Here is a 20,173-nt window from a genome sequence, read left to right as displayed (position 1 = left end):
TCGCCGCCTCTGTGGCACTAAGATGTAAGTGCACCTTTCTTTCAGAACCTCCATCTGGTCACGCTTATGGTGACTATTGTATTTTTTTTTTTTTGCTCTTTTGTAAAATTTAATGAAACACATTCACCTCTCTACTCACAGCCCGTCCTCTATATGTTACCCTCTAAAATCCATACCCACACACATGTTTCTATTACACTTCTGCCCTTACTACACGCCTGACTCAGAAGTTGGAATTTCCGATTACAAGTGAACGCAGCATAACCATTGGTGACGATCTGGGCCGATAAACAAACGGCTGTCAGCAACATCACTAACATGGCGGCGTATTTCTAGCCCGGGAATGTCGCCACAGTCACGTATATTGGAATACTTGTCAAAAAAGTCAGGTAGAAGTGCTTTCATTAGGTGGTCATATGATCAATCACCATTGTTTTAACTCACTATTTGATGTTTATTAACTTAAAAGGCAATTAAATAGATGGAAATCTTACAGAGTACAACTTTAAACCATTAAATTAATTTACCTTCTTGTATACTGTCAGGAAACGTCACAACTCCATTTTCTGCACTTCAGTTGAGGGAGTTCTATCTCGGTTCGGGTTCTCTCCAATAAACATGTAAAACTCAGAGGCCCTCAAACAACTAAACATCTTGTGATCGCAAAGTCCGTTGTCTGACTCACCAGATGTTGGGATAAATCCTGCCACTGACCGTCTATTTAAGCAAGCATTCTCCTCCCCTTCAGCTATCTATTTGGCAAGGGCACAGTTGCTGTATCCTGGGAGTCAGTGCCAACCGAAACAATTGTGATTGGTTTAAAGAAATACAAACAACCCAGAACATTTTTCACGTTAACTCGTGCAGCCAGTAGCCGGTAACAGATTCAAATGTTACAAACACAACGTCAGCATAAAGCCAGCTCTATCTTATAACTGGACAGGAGCAGAGTGAGGGATTTCTGCAATGGCTGCTGCTGTACAAAAACTAATATTTGGTAATAGCTTTGATAGGAATTAAAGAGCTATTACTTCATCTTAGAATTGATAATAAGTTACCAGCAGCTGGTCAAAATATATTTTGAAAGATGACTGAATAATTTGATTAGGCAATACTACATCATTCCACCTATATAATGTAATCGTTGTCACCATGTTACTTTCCCCCCCTAAATTTAAAAATTGCAATTTGTTAATAAAATGTTTCCAACTTTGAGAGATATAAGTTTTTATTGATGGGAAGAAACAAAAACACCTGATGATAGTAAAACATGATGAACAGAGTCGAGATGGACTGATGGAAACCAAACAGATGAATCTCTGTCAGTCACTGCCAGCAGATTCCACAAGAGAAATACCTATCTTTATTAAGTCAACACTGTCTCCCAGAGGAAAACATGGATGTGTGGTGTGTTACATGGTCAGCTGTGAACACAGTGTGAATGTATTTGGTCACAATCCTCAGATCAGTGTTTTGGTCATCGGATCCTTATATCTCATTAAGGGGTGATGCAAAGAGTTTGGGTCCCATATTGGTCCAGGACAGGCCCCCACTTTTTAGGTTAATTCCCAAAACACTTGCGGAAACTGCTGAGTCATCATGTCCTATCTCTGCTCTGCAGCCACACTGGTCAAGGCACATGTAGAGTCTTACTGTGAAGCACCTTTGCAGCCTTGCTCTGTATAATAGTCTCACAATGAGTTCATAGCTTGTTTCATTCCTTTTTTATAGACACTTCTTTCAATAAATAACACAAATATATTTATACGTCATATATATATATATATACAGTATATATACTTATATATATATATATAGATACATGTATAAACTACATGCATTTCATATAATTTAAATAATTTATATGTACAGTTCCCCCTCCCTCCCCAGCCCCTCTCAAATGAGTTCTTCTGTAACAGTGGCGCTGCACTGGTTTGTGGGTTGCAGCGCATTAATGTGAAATATCATTTAAATGGACCCAAGATCTCTTCAGTAGGAGTTTCCGTTTGTGTGTTGCTTCACCAACATGACATATAATCCTGTGGTGGGGAGCACTGTGAACAGGAAATAAAATCCTAAACAGGAAGTAGAATTCCAAACAGGTAGTCCGCAGCAAGGCTTGTGCTGTTTTGTTTACGTCCTATGACGTTTCCTTGACAATGCGCACACGCAGGAAGTGTCTATGCGTATCCACCTCCAGCCCACTGAATTGCGAACCTGGGTCAGCGCTCGGACATACGTCTGCGTCGTCTTGCATTGAGAGTTCCAGTTCTTGTCATCAATGCCCCTGCAGCCACCTTTGAAAGGCCTGGCGGTTCGACAGCGTGTCTCATAAAAGTACTGTTTGATGTCCTGCGTGGCGCTGGTTTTAATTTTGGCCAGAACAGTGACAGGGTCCCCCCTGGTGTCCACTGCTTGGGTTTTATCCGTCACCCACTGGCTCTCACTGTCGCACACAGAATACTCCCCACGATAGCTCTTGTGCTCAGCGTAACGCTTCTTCCGTGTCTTGTTTACCGCTGCCCCGCCGTCCAATCCACCGCTCACGTAATCGTCCGCTAGGTAGAGCGGCGGCGGTTGCAGTGGTGGCCGGTCACTTAACAGCACCCGAGGTGAGTTGTACCGCTTGTGCTGCCGGAGAAGGTCTGAGTTCAACAGCATCAACTGCTGGTCGACCACGTCGTCGCTGCTTCCGCCGCTGCGACCCCCCATGCTCCACTGCTCCACATCGCCCTGCTCCGCTAAAGGAAAGTTTGCACTGAGAGGAGGCAGCGTGTCCTGGGGCTCGGTGTCCCTGCTTTTCCCCTGTTGGCTCTGGTTCCCTCGGGTCTTCCCTCTCGTCAGGTCAGCCTGAAGCAGCTGGATGATGAGGGAGTTTAAGGGGTCAGGACTCGGCTGCTGCTGCTGTTGCCCCTGGCGACTGCTGTCCATGTTGGTTGCCTGGATACCATAGAGGTACACAAGGACCATCACATACAGCAGGATGGACATCACTAGATTCACCTGTAAGATCTGCAAAGACCGAAAGAGAGACAATTTTAGTGATTTTGCTTTACTCATGGTTTTCATCCTAATCAGGACTTATTTTCTTTTTAAATTAACAATTGACACACACCCATCCCTCTACACCAGAGGGATGGGTGAACCTGCCCAGGAGGTCACAGGAGAGTTTAAAGGGGGAGGGAAAGACTTGAGGCAAAGAAACTGTGTGGTGTATAAAAAGCAGGCGCATGCTATTGTTCTTAAAAACAACACAAAGTTAATTATTGTAGTTTGTCCCAGTGATTGTTCCACCTCCACAGTGAATGTGATAGATTTGGTGTGACCTGCACTTCCTGAGGATATTATTATCTTTGATGTCTTGTTACCTCAGAATATGACAGAGAGACGTTTTCCTCCGTTACATTGCAAACAGGAATCTCTATTAGCTATTTACACACAAAACAGGTGTGGCTTTGTGGGAACCAGTGAAATAACAGCAGCAGTGTGTTTGTATACGTGTGTGTTTTGGTATGAACAAACAGTTATGGGAACTAACGGGCTGATACATGCACAACATACCATGTGGTCATAAAACGCCCATAATTCTGTTACGGGGAGCACATTGACATGTTTGGCACGGCCATCTAAAATGTGCAGGATAAAACCTGGCTCACACACACACACACCCTCTTTGTTGGGTCGCCAAAAAGTGTGTTTCTCTTTTTAAAAAGCATCAATTACAGTTGTAGTAATTGATTAGTTTTGTTCTACTTGGTGGAGAGGCAGTTTTGTGACAGGAAGGTTTCCAGTTTGAGTCCCCAGAGCAGCAGGATGATTCTGTGAGGATACACCCTGCTTCATATATGCAATACTGTTGGATAATAACACACACTGAAAGGTCAAATAGTTTCACTAGATTTCCACTGACTGTTTTCATGGTTTTTGTCTTGCTTTCTTTAACTCTATGATCTGTACATTTCCAAGATGACTTAAAACACCCTTTTAACTAGTAGTTTAGGAAATGTCAAAGATTGCATCAGACCAGCTGCTTCCTTCTTCCAGTCAAAGCCAAAAATGCCACTGAGATGAGCCCTGCCGAAAGAATCTCTTCCAAAAGTTTGTCATCGAGTGGTTTGAGTTATGTTCTGAGCTCCGGTGCCCTCAATGCAGTCATCTGTTTAGCCCTGAATGATTTCCAGCTTTTTGTTCTTTATTTTCTCGCTTTTACATTTGATTACTCGTGAAAGTGTTTTAAATCAGGTTGTGTTCAGTTATATCTGTAATTCACAGTAGCATCATGACACAGAACATTTTTCTGATGTTTGTTTGCATGTGCACAAAAGCAGATGTCTCAGCAACACATGCTTGTTCCCACTCAGCATGGGTCAGGATGTGCGGGTGGTGTTAACCTCAGGGAAGAGTTATTACCACTTCCTAGAGTTCTTAGAAAAGCTGTTTCTGTCTTTGTTTTTGTTTTGTTTTTTTAGTAAAGCTGCAGGCTTCAAGTTCCACATGTTAGCAGCCTCCAACTGCAGTCAGTCTTCTACTGTTGACGAGGGGGAAACTTGTTGGGAAGGGCATGTTTTTCATTCATTCATTCTTTAATTTAGTCAGTCTGGAGATGTTTCCTAGCTTTTTAATGAACGGTGTTTAGGTTTCATTACCTAAAGGCTCCAATATACTCCCAAACAAACATGTACATGGACAACTGTGGACACTGCAGACTTAACATAGTTATATTTACACCATCCACATGGAGGATGTGTTCCGTACATGCAAAGTAGATCATGACACTACCACTTGCTGTATAGGGGCTGACATCTCTGCATGTCTTATGCACATTCTAAGGAAGCAGGACCTTTTCATTGGAGCCACCATAGGTTCTCTACACGCTTGCAAAATGATAACTCAGTTGTTTGCAATCTGCAACATCACTGCTAGATGCCACTTAATTCTACAGACTGCTCCTTTAAAGCACTTCCTCATATTTCAGCCACTTGGGGTCAGAAGAAACACTGACGTATTATCACATTATCTCATATGGCAAACTTGTAGGAGGTTTACTTATTTACACATCCAGCAGACACACATTTGTCACATTTCATTTCTGGCCACCTGACACAGATAAATCCAGTATTCTCCTTTTAGCACTGTTTTTATGTCTCTACAAACTCTTGTGGGAATTGCTGGGACATAAGTGGATAAATACATCACTATGTTCACCAGTTAGCTGCTAACTTTTTGTGTTCATTGTTTGCTGCTGGCAAGGTAATGTACAGTGGCTTTATCAGATATTTTTCACTGAAAACAGCTGTCCGCTTCAGACAGAAACCATACTGATACTATAAGCTGAAATATTCTAAAATGCAACACAGAGCTGAGGTGGAATTTAGAATTTGGCGATGATTGTCTGTGGATTTGTATTGTTCATGTAACCTGCTTCAAAATAACTCAGCTTCTCTGCAGCACTTTTATTTCAAAGATCCTCCATCTCTCCATTAGCAATGTTTGGCGTTTTCCTCTGCAGTTGCTAGGATAATTCTCTTTCTCTGACGTACTATATGGTAAAAATAATTCAAACGCGCAGCTTTCAATTTTAACTTGTCAGGTGCTTTACAGTCCTTGAAGATGAGTGATTTTGCTTTATTGTGGCCAAAATGAATAGTTGATTATAACTTGCACAAAAAGGCCAGAGGCTCCTCCGTTTTTTTACAGCAAAGGCCAAGTAAGGCTGTCATGTTGTAACCAAATGGATCACTAAGGATGAGAATTCAATCACTGCACCTAAAAGGTTTTCAAAGCTCAGACCACAGCCAATGTTAATTAAAGTTAAAAAAAAAATTGGTGTATCCTGTCCATGATTCAGAATGTAATGGGTTCTTCCATGGCCCACCCTACACCCATCCACCACGTTTCATGAAAATCAGACTTGTATTTTTACGTAATCCTGCTAAAAAATAAACCAAACTGAAAACGTGAGCTCCTCCTCTCTGTCAGGTAATAAGATGTGCTCTGTGATTGGACAGGTACATTTTAATACAGCATCAGTAGGTCTGTGATTAGGCTTTGCATCGCAGCTAATGTATTTGTGCAAATATGAGGTGTATATGTTCTGAAATTATCATTATGTAAGCAGTCAAACACTATTTCTCTGTTTGAACACAAGTTTAAAGATTAAACAGAAAACAAAACTAGCCTATAGAGTAATACCTGTATGTACTCATTCAAAAGAGTTCTATTTATTATAGATGGTCAATCCGAGCTTGATGTTACCTAACATCCTGGCTAATAAACACCATTATTCTCTTATCTTCTCAAAATAGGTATCAGCATACTTTTCTCAAGTGTCACCTGACGTAATGATCCCACAGATAAGCAGAAGGTGATGAGTGTTTCATGTTTCAGGGCAGTTGTTGTTTATGATCCAATCTAATGCACGCACACCGGTTGTGTCACCAAATGTGTTTTAGGGAGAGAGGAGAAAAAAGAGGGATAATGGGTAAACAGACGGCTGTCTCCTTATCAGTGACTTGAACACGCACACACCCACTGCTCTGTGTTTCAGCCCGAAGAGAGGTATCAGAGGAATATAGGAAATTCTGCACATGCACACTTGCATGAACGCAAACACACATACACTCTTACTTTTGCACTCTCAAAGATCCTCACTGACATAATACATTCATACATACAGTACCTTAACCCTGACATGTAGTCTTCAACCTCAAACAACCCCTTGTTTTCAGTGTCATGACACAGTCAAGCGTGAACACACAGAAGTCATACACACACTGCTGGAATGTTCATCACCATTAAACATTCATGAATCCACTCCCTGACACTTATTTATAGTCCATGCGTTCTTCTTCCATGTCAAAACCTGGTTCCGACATTACCCACAAAGCAACTTGACCCTGACAGTTTGGGTGTGTTACGCTGTAAGCGCCTCTTTTAAACACTATGTTTTAGCTGTGGCATGAGATTAATGGACTAAACAATGAAGGAATGATTAATTCTTACTGATTTATTAATTCATCTACAGATGGCAGACACTTTCTCAAAGCTAACAATAGGAGAGCAACGTTGACAAATTTTACAGCATCTGCCTTTAAAATGACACCTGGGTGCTGTAAAGTTGTCTAATATTTGGACTGTTTTATATTTTGTCACTTCTCAGCTCCTCAGCCTGAAACGATCCGCACTTAAGAGAAACAGATGTGATCAGGGTTTTCACTCAGTTTTCTTGCTTCTGCTTTGGTGATTCCAAATGTAGGAATAGGTTGCCTTTGTAAATCAGGCGCCCAGCCTGTGAAAACTGCATGCAGTGAGACAAATTATTTTTCCCTCCCGCTGCCATAATTGCCTCCACGAAAGCCCTAACTGTAGTTATGTGTTCAAGATCGCCTTCTGCAGACTAAAGACTAAATGGGTATTTACTGCCTACTTAAGTAACGATTAAATATGCCATTACCAGCACACAGTTCACACTGGAGCAAACTCAAGCAACAGGTCTTATCTGCATCACGGCTGTATCCATCAGGGCTTTATCGCTCTATAGTTTACCTCTCCCACTCAACTCAATATTTCAAGTATTATTTTAAGGCAAATAAGTTCTTCAGTAGATTAAATATTTGTGAGCTCCCGTGATTTCCCTCTTAAATGTCACTTAATGTGGCTCGCCTCGATGATTTAAACCATCTGCCTCACAGTCCGACATTGGACAGTCTGAAAACCTGCAATGCATTTTGAGGGGGTTGTGGCAATGCATTTTCTCGCGTACAGAAAATCGACATACTATGCAGCTGGAGCCCACTACATACTCAATTTTTCTCAATTGTTGACATTCAGGCTTATGGAGGCACAGTGGGTAAGCGATACCTTTCTCAGAAGGCAGGGTGACAATAAGACTGTGTGTGTGTGTGTGTGTGTGTGTGTGTGTGTGTGTGTGTGTGTGTGTGTGTGTGTGTGTGTGTGTGTGTGTGTGTGTGTGTGTGTGTGTGTGTGTGTGTCCTGCTTTGCTGTGCCGATTGTAAGAACAAATGTCTGCACACGGATAGGAAAATGAGGAAACACCTCCCCACTGAGGACACTTTGCCCGTCATCACCTCTGCAAGAAGTTATTTTAGGACAAGGTTATTTTTATTCAGAGGTTAGATTTATTATTAGGTGTTGGTTTATTGTTAGGGAATAAATGTAGTCACTGAAAGTCAAAGTGTTACGTGCAAGAGAGATGGAGGGAAAAGAAGCAGCCTGACAGAAAGATAAAATGCAGTAAAATATATTGGTGTGCAGCCACAGATTGTCAGGAGATTATGAGTCCACCTGCTTCATTTACAGACACACTCTGTACCATATTCTGTTTCCATGTGTGACCACAGAGCTGATAATGAATGACGAACTTTGTTTGCTTGTTTACTCTGTCTTTCAGGCTGCCTTCGGCTAAGATTCAGATCAGGAGGCAGCATGGCTGGGCACGGTGCATGGCTGACACTGACACATTAATGCAAGGACAAAGAAGGTATTTTTCAAGACTATGCTGTGGTGTCTTTTATTACGGTTAAGCAGTCAGTATGCTTGTAATGAAGTGCTTGTTGGATTATGTGTTGGACAGCGTCTGAAACAGTTACAGCTGAATTATTACCAGCAGCCTCTGGACTTAAAGGAGATTTGAGGTAAGATTGTATTCACCCTGAGGGACATTTCTGTGCAGCAGTTGCAGTACAAAGTAGAAAATAGTGCAAATACAAAATATCATGAGGTGCAAATTCCAAATAAACCCAACACCAAAAACTATACAGTAGCTATGTATGTACAATGTCACATCTGAACTATACCAAGTACATATGATAAATTAAAAAATGGTACGGATTATGTCCATGATACCGCACTTAATATCCTAAATTGGAGTACTCAGGTGGTTTAGTACGGAACAATTCATCCAACACCGCTCAGGATAAGTTATTGCAGAGTGATTTTCTGAAAGTATGTGCTACTATCATTATATCATCATCATTATCATTATAAGTTGAAACAAGTTTTAGATTTTTTGTGTGGATTTAAAGTGGTCAGAACATTTTCTCAGCCCACAGAGTACGCTGCTTCCACTGAATCTGGTTCAGAGCTTGTTAGTTACCTGCACTGCGTAAATACTGTAAATGACTAAAGAGCAGGCTTGGGCAAGAAGAAACATCTGAAGCCTCAGGGAACTCAGGATTCCTCACATTCATCTACAGGTCACCAGAGATTCTGTGGAGTTTCAGTGTTCAGGACAGGTACTTACAGCCTGTTGCTTTAGCATGAGGTCACCTTCTGTGTCTCTTTTATAAGCTTTTCCTTAAACTGACTTATCCCCTCAAACAACAGGGGACTCGACAGTAGGCATGTTTACAAGAAACTCACCACGTGGCTCTGAGCGTAAAAAAAAAACACTAAATGGATAATTGCTCAAGGAAAGTTTATTTTTCATGTGACATTCAGATGGTACTGTGACCTTAAAATAGAACTAAATAGAACTGGGTGAAACTGGAGTGTAAGTTTTTGGTCGTTGTCACTCCACACCACCTCAATGCCCCGTGTGACATTATGAATATTGGCAAAATGCTTTCCTGTGTCCATTGGTGACAATTCTGGGAAAGTTCTCCAGCTAGACATCTGCTTAAATGTCTTGTTTGTGCAAAAACAAAAGTAAATAAAATGTCTTTCTTTTCTGAGAGCTCATACACTGCACCTGTTCTAGACGTGCTAGTGGCGTGGCCCTAGGGATGGCGATGTCAGTCTGATAGTCCACCACTGTGGTCCATACTGAAATATCTTAACAAATATCAAATGGACTACAATGACATCTGCAGATGATGAACCCCACTCACTTTGAACCCCTGACTTTTTCTCTAGCACAACCAGCAGGTTTATGACCAAATACCTGCAGAACCAGCAGGTTTATGACCAAATACCTGCAAAACCAAGGTCACCCCTATCAGCCTCAGCTGTTCTTTGTGCTAAATGACCAAATATTAGCATTCTAACACCCTAAACCTAATATGATAAGAATGGTAAATATTCAACCATTATCTTTTTCTTTCTCCTTTTTCTCTTAGTTCTTTCCACAGTTACCAAATCTCTGTATCAAATATATTTCTGCTACAATGTTGGGATCATGAGGTGGGGTGAGAGGGATATACAATAGCTATTATAAAGTTTGAAAGTTCTTTGTTTCTTTCATCTGAGAACTAACTACTGTAAGGGGTCACAATTTAACAAACAAAGACATTTAAAAAGTGTGTGTTAGCATACCGATGTTAGTATTTAGCTCAAAACACCTACCACCTCAAAAAGCAGCATGTGGCTGTAGTAACGGCTTGCCTACACAAGAGGTGTTTCAGTCGGTTGTGTCACGCACATCTGACGGAACCGATACGCTTCTATTTGAATCAATCCAGCGGGGTCTACACATGTTACACTGTACACTCATCAGACATTTTGTATTTTGCAGGTCAGCTTCGCAATCTGCATAGCAACCTCTTCTACCATGCTAGAATCATGTATCATGTACATATATCCCCATAGACAATGATGATGTCATCACGTGTCCACCCAAAAAAACTGCATATAGCACCACACAACCGATTTCAATCAGAGCTAGACTTGTCACAAACATACTGCCTTGGTATATAGCGGCATATATGTTGTGCAATATGCACTGATATGAAAACTTTTTTAACAAAACAATGTAGAAATCGATGCTTGGACTGATATAGAAATGGTAGCATGGTCAGCAATACAACATACTGTATTTACCTATCGTTTTTTTTTTACTCTGTGTTAATTTCTAGAAGTTGTATCGACGCAATACATGTAAATAGTTCATAGTTAATATCGTCAATGTTACATACAGTGATAAGTAGACAGAGACTGAGTCAAACACTCTGTGAAGGACATATATTTCAGGAACAGTCCAAATAAAGCTTTACCACTGCGGCCGCTGCAGCACTCCACCTCACCCTCATCTAAACCAACACACCTGAAGCATTGTCTTGTGTTATGACAACTCATTAGCCACCACATGACTAAGGATGAAGTGTTTTATCTGCATCGATTCACTGTCACTGACGCACAAGGCAGACACTTGAAGACCGGTCAGGGCTTGATGAGACAGGTATTCAAGTGTCCTCTCCAAGATTTTGCAGAGGGACCAGTTTCCTTTATTGGTTTCCAAATGTCAGATATTTGGATAAGCTTCACTTCAGGCAATCTCCAAGGACAGAGAAGAAAAACAGAGGTTGGTACTGATTTCCCAAAAACAAATTTGATTTGATTAAATTCCATTTATTTAAATTTAATTTAATACCAATTCAATTAGCAATAGTTCAGTTACAAAAGCTATTTTCTGTGGATATGAAAGATAATCTCAGAGAGCAAATGCCGAACATCGAACAAGGAACCCCTTTATTCTGGTACATAATTAAAAATATTAAAAGTTGACAAAAGTTCCACAAAAGTTCCGCATCGGAAGATCAGCGGTTCGATCCCTAGTTCCTCCAGTCTGCATGCTAAAGTGTCCTTGGGCAAGACACTGAACCCCAAACTGCCATCGGTGGGTAAATGCACTTCTGCTATCAGAGGGTGAATGGGTGAATATGGCAAATAGTGTAAAAGTGCCTTGAGTGGTCTTGAGAAAGGAGCTAAATAAGCACTAGTCTACATACAATTTACCATCCAGTAGTAGTAGTTCAACCCTTCAGACTCTACAGTCTGTGAGTATTCAGTGACATTTACATACAGCTATCTTGAAGTCAGAGGTCAAGGGTTTGAAAATGGCCATGCCATGCTCCAAAATGCAGCCTTTAACTTTACCAACATGATAGCATGACATACTTGAAACCAATGGCTTCCTCAGGTCATTTAGTTTCATGATTGATTCTTCTTTTTATGAATCGATATCAGATCATTCAAATGAAGATCCATTTTAATCGTAAAACATCAGATTTATTTAACCCAGCCCTACGATCAATCTTAGTTGCTTTCTGTCCTGGAAGATCCAAACTGCACATAGTAAACTAGTATTAGTTATTATTGAGACTACACCTCTCAAAGGCTAAGATCTATCCTATATGGCTAATTTTGCATATTAAAATTAACTACTTATACAATATGCAACATAAATCAAAAATAATATGTTAAACATGCAAGTTTTTGTGATAAACTACCAGATGTGTATGAAAAACAGCAGTCAGTAATAACAAATAGACTTGCCATGGCATATTCCACGAAGTAGAAATAGCTGTAGGACTATGTAATGGACACCTGCTGCCTTTACTTCACTAACTGACTGTTATAAAGAATACCAACAGATCTAGTGTATGTGCAGAAATCCCAACCATAGCGACTTCCTGGTTGATCCAATAAGGAAGTGCCCAAAATTGCAATTTGTCCAGTGTCCACTAGGATCAGGTTTCATAATAGAGCATTTTCCCATTGACCCCCATGTTAAACAGGCCGTTTTCAAAGCACAATTAAACCTGTTTAAGGCCTGTTTACAAAAAACGTTCTAGTCTGTATGTCTAGGTCATATCTCCATGACAGCACTGTGTGGGTGGATTTTCTTTTTTTTGTACCAGGCTAGTTTTTATTTTATTGGAGGTTAAAGTTTATGAATAATTAGGGCCATGGCCTCTTGAGCGACAGCTAGCCTCTGGTGCTGACTTTGTGTCAGAGGAATACGTCAGTCAGATGGACGCATCCCCCTTCCCCCAATGTCACATACATGCCCTCTTTTTGGTCAGAAGAATTGAGATGGAGTCAAAGTCTGATACTCCCGTAGGCAAATACAATTGAATCAAGTTGAGAGAACGGACCTCGACATAGAGGCTACGCCCATTTTTTTTACAGACTATGATGTGCAGCCTGGGCAAAGACTTTTCTACGCTTTACTGTTACCGAACATGTACTGAGGTAAAAATATTTTCTGCCTGTTTCGCCTCTATTTTCTTCCTTTTTTTATCTAATCAGTTCATCCTTGTGTCTCTTGTTTCTCTTTCTAAATTTGATGTTATTTGTTTTGCTCATAGAGGCCATTGTTCAGTAACTTTAATCCAGTCAGACAGGGTGGAAGGCAATGCAAAACCGCCATCACAAGACCTGTTTTATATTTAACAGATTTGTACGTTTTTCAGTTCAAATTAAAATGATCACAGAAGGGAATTCATCATAATAAAAAGAGCCTTGTTGCTGAAATAGAAATCAAAAAGAACAACCCGCCTTCCCCCAACCCCCCCACTTTGCTTTTGTTCCCGTCATATGTTCAGCTTAGGAGGCTCAAGGTCCATTAGGTCAGTGTCCAGCTCGCCTCCCCCTCCTTTGACATTATCCCTGCTTCATCCGCTCATCATCTCGCACGCCTATCTTCTCATATACATCCTCACTTCACTCAATTCTCCTCTTCCCTTGCTCTATCCGCTTGTATTTCCATCCAACCCTAAAGCCCTATTTACACACAGGAAGCAGATTATGTGATTCATGAACAACCAGCACAAAGTCTCATAACCTCTGCGCAACCAATAGATTTTAATTCACAAATCATTTCCAAAGTAACTTTTTTCCCTTTGCAATTTAAACCAGCATTGTCCTCCACTTGAAATCACCCCAAACATTAGTCCAATGCAAACAGAGCGTATAAAGATATGAAAGTATATCTTTTACACGCCAGTCTGTTTGCCCATTTGTCCAAAATACCTGTGCTAATCATTCCCAAGCAAACGGAGCGGGTCGTTTGACTGCTCACTGAAGCTGATAATCTGCTTCAAGCTTGTGTCGTAACTTGGAGTTGCTGCACAGTAAAATGCACATCATGGAAATTATAGCCTATAGGCGCAAATGTGAGATGAGTCGATGAGGTTCCATTTGCATGGGGTCTGTGGGAGCCAAAGGTAGAAGCAGCTGGCTCATGTCCTCTGAGCTTAAACTAAAGATAATCAGCCTCAGTGTGGCAGCGTCTTAGCAGCAGCACAGACAGGTTTCCTCAGCAGTGACGTACTGGACGCCTGCACTGACTTGTCATGTGCACACGCAGGCCAAGCACCATTATATCATGTACTCCTCACATGGATGAGCATTTAAACTTGCAACTTCTCCCAAATACACTGAATATACCGTACGTGCACTGTGCACATTACTTTTGAGGGTGTATATTCGGCCTGTTCAGTTGGTGGCCCTTCAGGGCACATCTGGCCTAGAAGCAACCTCCATGTGCCAACAGAATCAGAAAATCAATATCATATAAAATAGAGACTGTCTTTATATCATATAATAATGAATTATCAGTGTATTTACTTGCCAAAATTTCTTGTGGCTTGTGAAGGAAATAGACCAGGGGAGCTGGCCAGGGAGCTCTGCGCTGCGGCATGTCCTGTCTGTCTGTCTAAGCAGCCCAGGTGGTTAACATGGGCGCCGACAGGAAGCGGGTTTCCCGATGCTTCAGGGTGTCCCCGCCTCCTGTCTGCGTCTGCCAATCCACAACATTTATGACACACAAGACACGGCCAAGTATCACTGCTGTTGGTGACTGGGTTTTTTAAATAATGTTCCTATTTCGCAAGAGACACACTAACACACACACACACACACACACACACACATACATGAACACAAACACACAAACACACACACACACACATACATGAACACAAACACACACACACACACACACACACACACACACACACATAGTGTACACAAGCAGACAAAGAGGTTTTAAATAGGCTTCTGAAAATGACTGGCCCACTTGAATTTGTAATTGATTAGCCCTGGTCTACATAAAGGGGATGTACTGTACTGCTGATCACTGAACAGTTTCAGAAGCTGTGAGCGCAATGATTGAACAGCATCTGAAAACTGTTCTGAAAAACTGTGTGTGTTCGTGCATGCAATGAGCAAGTGCATGCACATCAACTCTCTAAATCTGACTCTACTGTTTATCAGACCTGGTGACAAGTTAACCATAAAGCAGCAAACAGATCATGTTATCAGAACAGCAGGTATGTGTGTGCACACCGCTCGATGTCATCTGATTTAATATGTGTCAGAACTGCAGGCCAATTCAAACAAACCGTAAACAGCGGCCTCATCACTTCAAGGAAAACACGGACAGATCATCCAAAATATTTGGAATAATACCCAGAACCTCCTGGAGCAGTCCTTCAATCTTTCCTGTAGTAAGCTGGTGTGATGATCATCCTTTATTTTGAAATACTTGACAAAATACACATTTATTTTAGAAGTAATCCACCTCCTCTGAATAAAACAATTCATACTGTAAGGTTGTGAGTAACAAACAAATGTCATGGCAGTTGCTGTTTGTGATGACAGACCGATTACAAAGCAGATGTAATGTAACCTCACTGGGGTGTGGTGGGGATAAAATAGCACGCCCCTTCACTACATCCTAGTGAAAGGGGCATCAAAAGGAAAAATTGGTGTTTACCGGCAGTCGAGGAGTGGCGTGTTAGAACAGGACAGACAGCAGTCCGTCTGTCTGATTAACATGCGGTAATGATAGAAGCAGCCCCCGCAGTGTCTGGCAGCGTGGCGGCAGAGAGCGTGCCAACCGGTGTAGATACGCCAAGATGGGGAATAGGAGTATAAGAAGAAAGAAAAGGAGGGAAAGGAGAAATGACAGCCTCATATTAGCATCTCTTAGTTAACGGCCCACAAACCACAAAGATTCATATATTGATTTTACATATAGTAAGGTCAGACGTCCAGAACAATTGCATCAAAATGCACCAACATAAATACAAACAACATGAAAAAGATATCTCAAAAACGTCTAATTCTCGCCCTACGGCCAAAATATGCGTCATGTTAGTGTGGTGCAGCGGCGTTTGTTTGTTTTTTGTTGCTTCACTGTGTACATATTGAGTTTTGATAAGTTAATTTGCAGTTTGTTATGAAGGGTTTGGAAGTGTATGCTGTAGTAACTAACACTGACTTAAATAACTGGATCGCTTTAACTACAGGATACACAGTGATTTGATTGATTTATTTTAATATGAAATGTAAAGACACTCACAAAGTTGCTCTACTGACTCGCCTCTGGTCCAATGAGGTATTTATTTGAATATTTTTAAATAGTCCAGCCTTGTAAAAATAAGAGTTGAGCCATAAAGCGCCCGCACGATTGTGCACACTTCAGCTGGATAGAATGGACACACTCTGCTGCTGATGTGCTGTGGCAGCCATGTCGCACGACCTCAGCTCACCATGTGTACCTTTACCTGTTAGAGACAGACCTTCATTTCTAATTGCCCATGTTCTACAGTGAATGCAAACTCCAAACTCCAAAGGCGTTCCACCTGTGCACTGTTAGGGGAGAAACAGGCAGTCACCATGAATGAAACTCGCTAATTCCTTCCGTCAGCCTTTTTAATAAACTTAAACTTATGTGTTCAACATTTGATATAACTTGAATAACTCGCAAGTAGACAGATTTATGAAATCAGCTCATTTTGATGTGGCAAAAAAACCAATGAATGTTCTGGAAATTTAAATTAAGTAAAAACTGTATATACTCTATATCATCTATTTTCAACCACATTTGTCACTGTGAGTTCTATCCAGATCTCCCTGATATGCAAGACTGCGGTGATTTTCCGTACAAAAACTGACAGCATGCTGACAGTTAGGTACCGATATATGTATCTTATACTGTGGCACCCAGAGAATTGGGAGGAATATGAGGAAGAAAAGAAACATAATAAAGATATTTTTTAACAAAACAATCAGGGAAGAAAGAGGAGAAAGTGAAAGGGAGGCGAAAAGAGGCTCAGGGCTAAATAAAGGTGAGAGAAGATTAAGTTATTTTAAGAAGTTGGGATGAAAACAACAGTGACAAGCAAATAACTGTCTGACCTCTGAGCTGATTGTAGACGCCGGTCTGCTAATCTAATGGCAGTAATGCCACCTGCTGTCAAACTCTACTGAAGGAAAGTAAATAAGCTGGTGGGAAACACCCCACGCCACATCCAAAACTCCATGGACTTTGTGAACAAAGTCCGAGACCTAAAAATGGATCCAGATGAAACCATGGTGTCCTACGATGTGACTTCCTTGTTCACCTGTATTCCAACCATGGAGGCCTTGGCCACGGTAAGAGAGCGGCTCACACAGGACATTTCCTTACAAGACCGAACAAATCTCAAACCAGACCACATTTGCCAACTTCTGGATTTGTGCCTGAATACCACATATTTCCAGTTTAATGGCATTTTTTACAGACAGAAACACGGCTGTGCCATGGGTTCACCAGTGTCCCCGATTGTGGCAAATCTGTACATGGAGGAGGTAGAGGGCAAGGCGTTGAACTCCTTCAAAGGAGTAACCCCAAGCCATTGGTTCAGATATGTGGACGACACATGGGTTAAGATCAAATCCAAAGAGGTGCAAACTTTTACTGAACACATCAACTCAGTGGACAGAAACATCAAGTTCACCAGAGAGGAAGTTAAAGACAACAGCTTGCCCTTCTTGGACTGTGACGTCCATATGGAGAATGACAGGAGCCTCCACATAGGGGTATACAGAAAACCCACTCACACGGATCAATATCTACTTTTCGACTCTCACCACCCTTTGGAACACAAGCTTGGCGTTATCAGAACACTGCAGCACAGAGCTGATAACGTACCCACTAGCTCACAGGCTCAAGGGGAAGAACGCAAGCACCTGAGAGGCGCCCTCACAACTTGTGGCTACCCCAGCTGGACCTTTGTTAAAACGGCAGCTGCCTCCAGAAAGAAAACCAAAGTGGTTGAGAAAGAAAAAGATAACAGGAGAAACAACATAGTCATCCCATATGTGGCTGGGGTATCGGAGAAACTCAGGAGGATTTTCAACAAACACTGCATCCCTGTGCATTTCAAACCCAGTAACACACTCAGACAGAGACTAGTACATCCGAAGGACAGAACACCACACCACCACAAAAGCAATCTGGTTTATGCTGTCCAATGCAACGAGGAATGCAAAGATCTTTACATTGGAGAAACAAAACAACCACTGCATAAACGCATGGCCCAACACAGGAGAGCTAACTCCTCAGGCCTGGACTCGGCTGTCCACTTACACCTCAAGGAGAAAGCCCACTCCTTTGATGACAGCAATGTCCAAATCTTGGACAGAGAGGACAGATGGTTTGAAAGAGGAGTAAAAGAAGCCATCTATGTTAAAGTGGAGAAACCATCGCTAAACAGAGGAGGGGGTCTGAGACACCACTTATCTCCAATTTACAATGCCGCCCTTTCGTCCCTTCCCAGGAGATTCAACAATCTAACCTCAAAGGACAACTGTTCACACATGGCCCGGGTGACCCCAACGACTGTCGTTCAGACTCAATAGAGCACTAACGACGTCGAAACCAACTGCCCACCACCGACTGTCACTCTAACGACGGGCGTGGGCACTTGGAGCACAAAGGGTTTCAGTGACATCATCGGCCTTGTGAGAGGTTAAATACTTGGATCTCCACACCAGTTAGTTGGACCAGTCCCAGCCTGGTCAGATGCCTACATGAACTGATGAAGCCTCTTGGATGAGAGGTGAAACGTCTTCCTAGACAAACAACCAGTCCAGTTGTTTTTGACTGAAATTGCTTTGAGGATAACGATGACCTGGACGAATGAGAACATTCACAGGCTTAAATAAGCTTTTCTAGTCTCTTAAGAAAACAACTGTAATATCCAAATGGAAATACGTATTCAGATATAAACATCCATTTATCCTGGCACCAAATGAGAACCTAGTGATTTCTTTCCAAATCCCAGCAGTAAAGTCAAACATTGAATGCTACTTGAATTCAGCTTTATGCGTTTTGTTTGAGACAACAAACTTTACAAACTTGTTTTTTCACTGCATGTATTCAGGTGGATGCTGTTGACTCTCAGTGTTGACTCGGTTACACAACCAACACTTTTGATTAGTCAAACATGTCCCCACTGTTAAATGCTGCATTCACACTCAGACCTCAAACCCAAATGTTAAAGCTCTGGGAGTCCTGTTGTTAATTCAAACAAAATGAATTTCAGTTTGTTAGGTAGAACTCCATCCACAACCCCAACCTTTCTCCTTTTACAGAGTTTTCTGTCTTTTAATAATCCCTAACATTGTTGCTCTTTATACTACGTCATCATTACCGTGCCACAGTCGAGCAGTTGAACGAGGCACGGATGAGTGATCCAGCTTAACAGTAGAATAGATGATAACAGCCTACTGAGCCAACAAGGAGGTCGAGTAAGGCCAGATCCCATTCACGGTCACATCGGTGCATAAGAAGTCAAACCCATCTGGAGAAACAACATTCTTTAGCATGAATGAGGAGTACAAGTTGTCCAGAAATCAAAATTATCAGCTGTTTTTTTTCTAAAAGTAATTTCAGGCGAGTCTGTTCTTTCAGAGCCCTCCATCTTGTCATGTTCACGGTTGCAATACGTGCTAACTTTTTTTTTACCTTGACACACACACACACACACGTTCCTATTGCACTACTGCCCTTACTACAAGCCTGACTCAGAAGTTGGAAGTTCCAGATTTCCCATTACAATGAAACGCAGCATGCCTGCTAGTGACGAGCTCCATCAGCAGACCGACCGCTGCTGACTGAGTCAACAGTGTCACCAACATGGCTGCTCATTTACATCTAGGGAGGGAACACTTAAATTGTAATACTCTGCAAAGAGGCAACAAGTGCTTTCTTTATTGGGTCATATGATCAATCACCATTGTTTTAACTCACTCTTTGATCGATAGTAACTTAAAAGACAATTAAATAAATGGAAACTTACAAATGATATCTTTAAATGCAAGTGATGTAGAGAAGTGTCTAATCCAGCCTCTCCCTACACTCTTTGTTTGTAAAATGTCACAGATTTCAAACTGTGATCCACTGATTAATGCGTGGTTGTGTCTTATTAGGCAGTGTGGTGCATGGTGATCTCAAATCTGAAACTGCTTTACCACTGAAAAAACAAAACAGCACAACGGGAAATCTGGAAACAGCTCTTAACTTATTTTCTGACTTATTTTAAAGTTATGGAAACAGCAATGTTGACATTTCAAAGGTTTATGTTTGACAAAGCTAACATAGAACACTTTGTAATCTCAAAATGACTGTTCTTTTTTCGTTGATTTTTAATTTGGTTTACAT

The 20,173-nt window shown here is 41.4% G+C and overlaps 1 protein-coding gene across 1 annotated transcript in view; it reads right to left on the bottom strand.

Moving 5' to 3' along the window:
* Positions 1–1,925: 1,925 nt before the first annotated feature.
* The window catches only part of ntf3 (neurotrophin 3), a 39,726-nt gene continuing 21,478 nt past the window's right edge, over positions 1,926–20,173 (bottom strand). The window contains exon 2 of the mRNA XM_083934932.1: positions 1,926–3,012. Within this exon, the coding sequence (XP_083791058.1) occupies positions 2,134–3,012 (879 nt within the window). The 3' untranslated portion in view covers positions 1,926–2,133. The remainder of the gene's footprint in view (positions 3,013–20,173) is intronic.

This window comes from Echiichthys vipera (assembly GCF_963691815.1).
Source record: "Echiichthys vipera genome assembly, chromosome: 20".
Lineage (NCBI taxonomy): Eukaryota > Metazoa > Chordata > Actinopteri > Perciformes > Trachinidae > Echiichthys > Echiichthys vipera.
This window is presented reverse-complemented; position numbering and strand designations above follow the sequence as displayed.